This window comes from Pocillopora damicornis, chromosome 1 (assembly GCF_964200805.1).
Source record: "Pocillopora damicornis chromosome 1, jaPocDami1.2, whole genome shotgun sequence".
Lineage (NCBI taxonomy): Eukaryota > Metazoa > Cnidaria > Anthozoa > Scleractinia > Pocilloporidae > Pocillopora > Pocillopora damicornis.
In genome coordinates, this window is record NC_142670.1 from 20379982 (window position 1) to 20390132 (window position 10151).

The 10151-nt window shown below is 38.2% G+C and overlaps 1 protein-coding gene across 3 annotated transcripts in view; it reads left to right on the forward strand.

The window, feature by feature from the left end:
• Positions 1 to 6029, forward strand: part of LOC149052678 (ryncolin-4-like) — a 9584-nt gene extending 3555 nt beyond the window's left edge. For 2 of the 3 annotated variants that reach the window (XM_089204479.1, XM_089204473.1), the window contains 5 exons: positions 891 to 1459; positions 2282 to 2404; positions 3105 to 3233; positions 3845 to 4225; positions 4376 to 6029. In XM_089204479.1, the coding sequence (XP_089060605.1) occupies positions 1447 to 1459; positions 2282 to 2404; positions 3105 to 3233; positions 3845 to 4225; positions 4376 to 4617 (888 nt within the window). In that variant the 5' untranslated portion in view covers positions 891 to 1446 and the 3' untranslated portion in view covers positions 4618 to 6029. Of the gene's footprint in view, positions 405 to 890; positions 1460 to 2281; positions 2405 to 3104; positions 3234 to 3844; positions 4226 to 4375 lie in introns of all 3 variants that reach the window. The other variant, XM_089204480.1, reaches the window with a different exon arrangement.
• The last annotated feature ends 4122 nt before the right edge of the window (positions 6030 to 10151 follow it).

Sequence of the window (10151 nt, forward strand, 5' to 3'; positions counted from 1 at the left end):
AGGGATATAAGTTAAAATGACTCAAAATGAGCCACAGTTTCTCCTCGAAGACTCAGAACTTAATTCTCCAACTCAAGCGCCTGTTTTTTTTTGCTTTTTTATTGATTTACAAAAAGATGTTCCCTTTTGTGATCGAAATGACTTAAGATTAGACTGAAAATGCCCCGCCTATTAGGTTTTAACTTAACTTTAACTTAACTTTTTAACTTTTGTTTCAGTCAAGGCTGTGTTTGAACGAAAAAAAAAAACAACCAAATAAAGTCACGCTGAACTCGCGCGAAAAGTAAGAAGACGTCAAAATGAAATAAGAGCATCAATGACAAACTTAGCTGCGGCTCGTGTTTTTACCTTGCAAGTGACGAATAACAGGGCTTACGAACAATAAATTTTTATTTCGTTCCAGAGTGAGTGGCTTTCGGTGTTATGGGTGTGCTTTGAAACGGTAGCGCTCTGTGTCTCCCACAGAGATTCAGATATAGCTGTCGTGCTCAATAATTCTCTCTTGCACAGGGGTGCTATTCAGTAATTGCATTTATGGAGCTTCCTGACGCAATTTAGAACCCCTGACAAACGCACTTTAGTACTATTTTAGCAGCCGTGTCTTATCGACCCGCACCAGATCGTACCACATCGCACACACACGCTTGCGCATTAGGTCTTTTTGCATGCGTGGTATATAGCACGTTTCACGGGGTCCCGTTTGTAAGACTGCTTGGAACAAAGCCAAACAAAATTCACCATGCCTCTCTGCTTTGTTCATGAACTACATGCCCCGTTGCACGTATCGTGTTATAACCCGCGTGCCCCTATAATTACATGCTCCCTGTTTTTCTGTGGATGGCTACATAAGTATAGATACGTGCAGCATTAAATTCCGATTTTCATTTCAGTTAGGAAAAAACCACGATGGTGGTCCAAGGGTTCTTTCATTTGCCAGTTGTCCTCTCCCTGTTGGTATTGTTTCATTCTGTATTTACACAGTACCACCGTGATACTCGCGAAGACTCCATCTTTGGGATGATGTTATAAAATCACATCTTTAAAACAATCACCAGAGCTGCATTCGGCCATGAGTGTTTACGGGAATGTTAGCATGACATCAGATGCCAAAGCTTTAACTATGTCTTCACCCAAGATAAGTGTGAGCTCAGTAATCGTACAAAGGAAGCCAGACCTGAAGATTTTGTGCCCAACTCTGAGAGATATTACTTTAGACGAGACATGAATAGAGGTAAGCCTTCGGATCAAAATAATAAAGGTTACCAGTTACCCAGTACGGAAACAAAATAGAGTCTTTCTCTCTTCCAATTTACAGTAATCCTCGGTGCCATTCCAGAGCTTCCTGCAGACTCGTGCAAGGAAATCAAGGCCAGTGGAGGTGGACAAGCAGTCAGCGGTTATTACTGGGTGAATCTCACTAAGAGAGCAGTTCTACTTCACTGTGACATGAAGATCGAAGGTAATTTTATTGATCAATAATGATGCCAATGAATTTGAAAGCGATCTTCAAACTACTTTCACTACTTAACAGTAGTGAAAGTAGGGCCTAAAGAAAAACAGGTTTGTACGGGATTTGAATCCATGACCTGTGCGACACCGGGGTAACGCTCTACCAACTGAGCTAACAAGCCAACTGGGGTATTGCACTGGTATAGCAGAGGTCATGGGTGCGAATCCCGTACAGGCCTGATTTTTTTTTTCGGGCCTTATTTCACTACTCCTTAAGTAGTGTTCATTAATGCGAAATCTTCAAAATTATTTTTAAACCGCAGTTCACATATATGGTTTTCATATGTTTACAGTCATTGGTACTATTGATGTCAAACAGCCTCTGTGATTTCTTTCGACTACGTGTAGATACATTGATACATTCGATGGATTGCATTTCAAAATAAATGTACCCAGGTGGGCTATACCATTGCCTTGCCTTGCTAAAAGAATGTATCGTTTTTGAGTCAAACTCTTAGTAGATTTAAAGATTTGGCTTAAAAGAAACAAAAAGGGGAAAAATACATGATAGTGAATCGCAAATGACGTATAGCAGTTGAAACGAATGCTGTTAAATGAAAGAAGTCATGAGGCGAATAATACTATGTTGGCCGGTTGCGCAGTTCAGAACCGAGGAGACGCGGGTCGCTCTTGAACTGTACGACATAATATCTCGAATCCAATGAATTGCGTCAATAACAAAATGCTTGCGTGAAACCTACGAAAACAACCGCCTTTTTCCATACTTATTTATTGACTTTGATAAAACAAGTTATGATCCCTGTATCTGTAGATGCTGACGAATGCAATGCCTCTATCCCTGTTTGTGACGCTAACGCTGATTGCAAGAACACTCTGGTTTCATACAGTTGTTCGTGCAAAGCCGGATTCCTGGGTGATGGAAAAACTTGTAGAGGTGAAGAGACACGTTAATTCATATAGACTTCAGTGTAACGCGAGAACCCTTGCGGTAAAGAGAGAGAGGAGGGGGGGCACGGTATATGCTATTTTTGGCTTCTCGATCACCGTCTCCTTCCCATGTGTACCTCCTCAAGCAGATGGTAATTTATTATGGTCCAAAAGCCCTTATCATCCTCAAATGCCATGTCTGAAATCTCATTGAACTAACTGAAGATAACTTTCATACATGTATGTGGCAGATTAAACTCTAGCCTTCCCCCCCCCCTTCCCGTGCCATGTCTGAAATCTCATTGAACTAACTGAAGATAACTTTCATACATGTATGTGGCAAATTAAACCCTAGCCTCCCCCCCTCCCCCCCCTCCTCATTCATTTGGGTCTGAAGATTTCACGCCAGTGAGTTAAGTTTCAATAATATTCTCAGCAAAAAGATGAAGTAGGCCGAAAGAGAATTTATGGTATTAGGCTGTTTCGATTTCAAGTTGATAATTTTTAACAAATATTTCGAGGTTAGTATTATCACCAAGGACATTTCTATTTCAACGACTGTGAATTTATGAAAGTCATATATTTGAACTGCGGATAAAGACATGACCACGAAAATAGATCATTACTGCGAAGATCGCTTTCATATTCACATTTAAATTCTAGCGCTCATTTAAATCTCATCTCCACATTGGTAAATTTGCCAACAGATATTGATGAGTGTAGTGCTTCTATTCGGGTGTGCAACATAAATGCTGACTGCCACAACACTCTTGGCTCTTATAGCTGCTCCTGTAAGCCTGGATTTACTGGTAATGGGATGACATGTGCAAAGCGAGGTAAACTTTCTTTAAAACCCATCTCAAACCCGGTCGTGTTCATTTTTATTCTGAGCAATCTTAAAGCCCTAAGTATCCAAATCGGGAGTTGATGTGACGATTTAGAGTCTCAGTGTAATCCATTATACTTCAGATTCATTTTAAGATTATTAGCGGGCTGCTTTATTTATTTTCAAATATCAAAGCGAACTGCCGCAACAAAGTGGTGCTACTATTTGCAGTGTAGTGTATTTTTGTCGTTCTTAGGGACAGAAAGACAAATCTGTTTACTAGATAATATAAGTAAGAAATTAAATAAATACCTGGGCGAAAAAGAAAAAAAAAAGGAATTATTTGAATCAAGTGCCAACCAATTTATCTCATCCTAGCTTGTTCTTGAACTGTCATAGGAAAATCAAAAACGTTTCCCATAACGTTCGACAATCCGAGTTGTACCTCTTTGACCTTCTAAATACTTTCTTTGGGTCAAAAATGTGTGACTTTTGTCCCCTATTGCTTTTATTTCACGTGGATATCATTTGATCACGCACGGCATTTTGAAGTCGTCACTAACTCAATTTGGAAAAGTCTCGCTCGCATTTCAATTTTCCACCCTATTGTTTATTTTACAGATGCTAAAAACTGTGCTGATAAGTATAATTCAGGCGAACGAAGCAGTGGCATCTACTCTATCAACCCGGACGGTTCGGGTGCCTTCAATGTTTTCTGTGACCAAACAATAGCTGGTGGGGGGTGGACTGTGTTCCAGAAAAGACTGGATGGCTCTGTTGATTTCTATCTCAACTGGACTAACTACAAAACTGGCTTTGGTAGCTTGAATGGGGAGTTTTGGCCTGGACTGGACAGAATACACCGCCTTACTAATAGCAGTAATAACAAGCTTCGTGTTGATTTGGAAGACATGTCGGGAAATACAGCCTATGCCGAGTACAGTGTCTTTACGGTTGGCAACGACGCAACAAAGTACCAGCTGAACGTTAACAATTACTCAGGTAAGTTGTCGTTACGATCCTTTCAAAATGCCTGTGCTTCACGTTTGAAAAATTGAGTTCTAATCCACTACCCTGATCTCTAAGCCCCTACCTCTAAAATGGCTAATGCTGTGAACAAACCGTCGATGTTTATTTTTTTTTTTTTTTAAGGAAACGCTAGTGACTCGCTGGCTTGCCATAATGGTTATCCATTCATGACAAAAGATGTTTCCTCTTCCAATTGTGCTGTGACCTTTAAAGGAGCTTGGTGGTATAGAGGTTGCTACCAAAGCAGCCTAAATGGTGTTTACCATCATGGAAAGTACACTGGTGTTGATAGCATTCGGTGGCACGGATTCCTACATCACTCAGCCAAAAGAGCTGAAATGAAGATGAGACCCATCAACTTATAGAAATCGAGGACAGATATTTAATTGCTTTCCACCTCTGTCATCTCTTGTCAAGCCTTGGTTAGTGGGAAGGGGGACTGGGGGCAAGTGAGGGTGATAAAGAAAGGCTTTTTTCTCTTTTCCTCCCTGTTACACGCTGAGAACAACTCACGTAGGACTATGACGTCACTGAAACAGGCAGCAGTAATTGCAAAGAATATAATTATTTAATAAATTGAGTAGTTTCGTACCCTTAGAAATAAAATACGTCTTCCATTTTAAGTGTGTCGGAAGTAAAATGTTTTGTTTTCCGTCAAATACCAATTTTACCTGCATTAAATAAATTTACGTTTACGCATCGTCAATTTTTGTTCTGCGACCACCGAATGTAAGACGCGGAACCGAATATGCATGGTCTGGAAGTCATAAGGCAGACGTGAACTATATTCTCAACGAACACAGGTGGATTTTTTTTCATCCTAAATATACTTACATTACAACCTGATGTTTTTTACTTTGCACTATCAAAAGCTCAAGTTTTAGATACCTCTGAAATGAATCGAATAACAATATTTTGGTTTTCTATTTTGACGACTGGCAGATATTCACACGAAAGGGAGAAAAAAATCTATCTTACCTTGCGTGAGGCACTTTAATTCTATTTTATTTTCACGAAAGTAAAAAATATAAAGGGGTACTGTTCTATAGGTAATACTACACTTACCTTGCCCTACGCAATAGTTTAGGTATAAATTTGCTAGTGTTGTGTATTTAATACATGGCTTTGTAAGATATCGGCTCAACTTATCTGTACTGAATTATTGCGATGTGATAGACCCAAAACTTAGCAAGAACTCACTTTGCGACCACAAGACTTAATAATTAACAAATAAAGACAAACAGAGTCTTGACTTCTCGCCGTTGTAAGGGAAAGGTAGAGCACGAAAAAACACGTAGTCAGGTGCTTCTCTACTTTTTCTTGAGTACACTTCTGCTATGCTTTACAGCAGGACAGAGAATAGTCGGTGTTGATTTGTTTTTTTTATGATGATTAATTCATCAATTTCCCAACGTATTCGGTGGTGGGGTTTTTCAAGTCAAACCTTATGCTTATGTTAAAATTTGAAAATGTCACCGATGATTTTCATAAAAGTTAGTTTCATTCTTAATAGCCTGTTGTGCTTTTATCATCTTATACTTATTCATCTTATCCTTATGATAATAGAGTGTTACTGGTTTTCCTTCCGTTTGGTCACTTGTACTACAGATCTAGACTTCTAGACTGCATATTACTACTTCCTTACTCACTTGGACAAATCAAACCAGAAATGGATTGAGGCTCTTGTCCAGCCCTCTAATAACGAGAGAAATAAAACTCCACAAATGCCTGCTTTGAAAAATAGTTTAGTAAGCGAATAAAAGTGAATAACGCGAAAGATGTGTTTAAACGAGTTTAATGGTTTCTTAATTTCGATGTGATGCAAAGCTATTTTGAAAACAGTGAGCAACAATTGCATGACCGTGCAGCGCAACAACGTTCAGAAGTGATATCCTGGGTCTTCAGAGCGCATTGGCTTAGAAATCAGCCTCCTAAAGTCACTGTGACTAGTGCCTCCCTGGAGGTATATTTTTGTGATCTTTTCCGAGAAAAACGAAGTTCGACGTTAGATTAAGTGTCATTCCCCTGCCCCCACGCAATGGCGGTCTATATAACTTTAATTATGATTAACAGAAGGTAAATTCCCTAAGGAACTTTCACAATGAAAGCCGACCCCGATAAATAAACATTTAGTTTTTTTTTTTTTACTGAGCCCCTGCTGCTTTCACTTCATAGTAAATCGCTATATAGAATACAATGGAAATAATTATTGTTTTTCTTTTTTTAACTGAGCTCATGCTGCTTTCACTTCAAAGTAAATCGCTATATAGAATATAATGGAACTTTTCTCTCACCTTGCGCAAGTTCCGTGCAGAAACGACTTTCACCCTATTAAGCAAAACATTTTGATAAAATCTAGCTTTTTTCCATGTGATTCTGATTGCTTTATTGCTTAATGAGTTCTCAGGTGTGAGAGTTTGTTCATCCTGTAATTCATAGATGCAATTCGGAAGCGAAATTTACTCAGTTCCGTACAAATATTGATCCTTCTAACTTGCATTTTTTAAGATTTCCAGTTTACAAAATGATTGAAGACTTCTGAGTGATAACTGTAGGCGCAAGAATTTGTATTATCATTTTTTGTTAGTGTTGGTGTTTCATAGTTTCGTGTTAGGTGTTTATTTTCTCGTCTTCATTAGTGTCCTTTGTCAGTTACCAGTTTTGTACCTGTTATATTTATTTGCATATCGTATATATATTGTTCGCGCGTAATTTATTTGGTTAGTTGTCTAGTTTGTGAAAATTATCGTTACATATCTAGCTCTGGGTTTCATGTTTTCGTCTTTGGTTTGGTCACATTCGTCTTGTAAGTGTCCTTGTTTATTTCGCTTTGTCGTTTTCCAGTACTTTCACTCATATGATGTAAGTTATTTTATGCTCATTTGCGTGTTTGTAATTTTGTCATTTTCAGTTACCGTATTCAACAATGTGTCAAGTTTGTTCTAGTAAAGTTTTAAATACGAGTGATGAACGTTTGCGGCTATAATAACTAATGCCAGAATTATTCCCAAAGGTCAACAAAAATTGACGAAATTCCAGAAAAAAGGGCTAGGAGGCTCTAATATTTGCATCGCTCACTTCTTGTGGGAGAATATCACTTCAACGTAATTTACCGCGCGCTCATTGATCGAATACTATTGTCAGTAAGGTTATCGCTGATAAAGATGAAGTGTCATGTAAAGCAACGCTAACAAATCCACGCAAATTTCTGAGATATAAACAATGGCGGATTTCCAAATTTTTAGGATCAGTTTTCTCGGGGAAGTTTTAGAAGAACATTATGAGGTAAAACAAAAAGCGGAGAAAAATTTTTCAGAAAAAGAAAGCCGGTTCTCGGCGGGTTCCCAAGGTTGAAAGAATACGACCACGAATAGTTACTTTACTTTTCGTGATTCAATAATTGCAGACGCATGATAAAGCGAAGAGAGGATGTACGACCAATGTATGTCCTTTTCAAAATATTTATGAAATATGAAGGCATTTCATGTTAAACAAATTCAGCTGGTATGTATTATGAAAATAACGTGAATTGTCTTCGTAAAGCGTAAGTACGGAAAGTGCGGTTTTTTTAACAACTTTTAAAAGTGGTGATAATTACAACTCGATATTTCATGACTGAAAAGCGAGATTCAGATATAAAATAGTCCCAAGGGTCAGTGGTCGATAGCTTTTGTGTCTTTTTCCATATATATTTGTTACTTTATAATTGGCAGTGGAGATAAACTTAACAAGTGTATTTCGACACTTATGAATAGTTTGTGGGGTGGTTATTAAAAAAATCAATGAAAGGCAAATAAAAACGATAGATAAAAGGCGTAGAAGTCTTGTAAACAAAGAGTTAAGCTCATTCTAAGCTAGCAAGCCAACTGGGAACTGGTCATTACGTTGGTTCCAAATAAAACCGTGAAGTGATCAATTAACAACTGTGAATATATGAAAGTCATATATTTGAACTGCGGATAAAAACATGAGTATAAAAGCGATCTTTGCAGTAATGAACACTACTTGAGCAGTAGTGAAAGTAAGGCCTGAAAAAAATTAAGGCCTGTACGGGATTTGAACCCATGACCTCTGCGATACCGGTGCAGCGCTCTACCAACTGAGCTAACTAGCCACTTCACTCCACTTCACTTCATCACTTAACAGGTTTATCAGGTTTCTGCCAAGTCTTTGATTTTGGACGGAAAGTCAAACGTTGTTGTGGTTTATGACAGCGAATTTGGAACTTACCTTGGCAGTCGAATGTCAAATCGATGTAAAAGTTGTAAGGTATTCGACCATTACGGATATTATCCGTTCGAAGGAATGCGACACATATACGACAACATTTTAAAGAACAAGTTTTTGTTCAGCATCGAGGACACCGCGATTTAAGTGTTGTCGCCTATTTTAATCTTTCACACCAACACAAAATGGGCTGGATCTCATTAAGGGCATTCTTGGGAAAAAATTATAACCCCCCTTTTTTTCTTCCTTAATCATCGTTAAAACGATGTATGTATTCGGTGTTCCGACACTTGCGTCGGATTTGTCCGCTCATTGACATTGCATTATATTCACATTACTTTTGGTTGTTATTTGATAATAATAGAAATGTCTCTCCATTTTCCTTGCACAAAGTTCCGTAGAAGTTGCAATTTATAGCAAATTATAGGTGACAAATTTTCTTTTACAATAAAATTATTTATGAATACCGCCAATGAGAGTCAGCAAGAAAATAATTTCATCTCCCGCCGACCCTCTAGCCCAAGGGGCTTCGAAAACACCATTCCTAATGGAAATTATCTGATCCATTTTGCGCAGTGCTTTTTGCTAGGACGAAAAATGCAGTGATTGTTTGTGCACTGCGAGCAGGGCTTTTCTTGGGAACAAAGAGGAATAGTTTCTGCACCTTACACGTTGCTTTTAGAACAAGGAATACTTTTGTTGTTTGTGCACTTTGCGCGTTGCCTTTCATTAGAGCTAAGATTTCTCTTGTTATCTGTGCACCTCACGCGGTGCTTTTAGAACCAGGAATACTTTGCTTTATGTACACTTTACGCGTTGCTTTTAGAACGAGGAATACTTTTTTAGGCACTTGCGCGGTGCTTTTAGAACGAGGAATACTTTGTTTTTTATGCACTTCGCACGGTGCTTTTAAAACGAGGAATACTTTGTATGTTGTGCGCTTCGCAAACATTTCTCTTGTTATATTTTCACTTCGCACGGTGCTTTTAGAACGAGAAATATATTGTTTTTTGTGCACTTCGCACGGTACTTTTAGAACGAGGAATAATTTGTTTTTTGTGCTCTTCGCGCGGTGCTTTTAGAACGCGGGAACTTTGTTTTTTGTGTACTTCGCAGAGTGCTTTTAGAATGAGGAATACTTTGTTTTTTTGTGCACTTTACGCGGTGCTTTTAGAACGAAGGATACTGATGTTTTTCGTGCACTTCGCGCGTTGCTTTTCAGTACATCAATGATTACTGTTGGTAGGTAGGTAGGTAGGTAGGTAAGACCTTATTGAATGAGGATAACATTTGAAAGTAATAAAACTGATAACCTAATGGCCCTAAAAAAAACAAACAAGCAAACTAATTACAATAGTTGCAGCAATATTAATAGTAATTAAAATAGTACACAAGCCTTTGTACATCGTAAAATAAGATTATAAAATGTGGTGATATACAGATTTTAATATTCACATGAATAATTGCGTAAGAATTTGATTATTTAAAATTACTTTAAAAAAGGGAACGCTTAAAGTTTTTGACATCAGTACTCCGTTTGAGGTCCGCACTTAGCTTTTTCCATTCCTTTGTTGCTCTCACAACAAACGCTCGACCACTTTCCTTACTTCTCTTATATCGAGGGCAACTTAAGTTAAGATTACAGAAACGAGTTGATCTATTATGTGTCAGA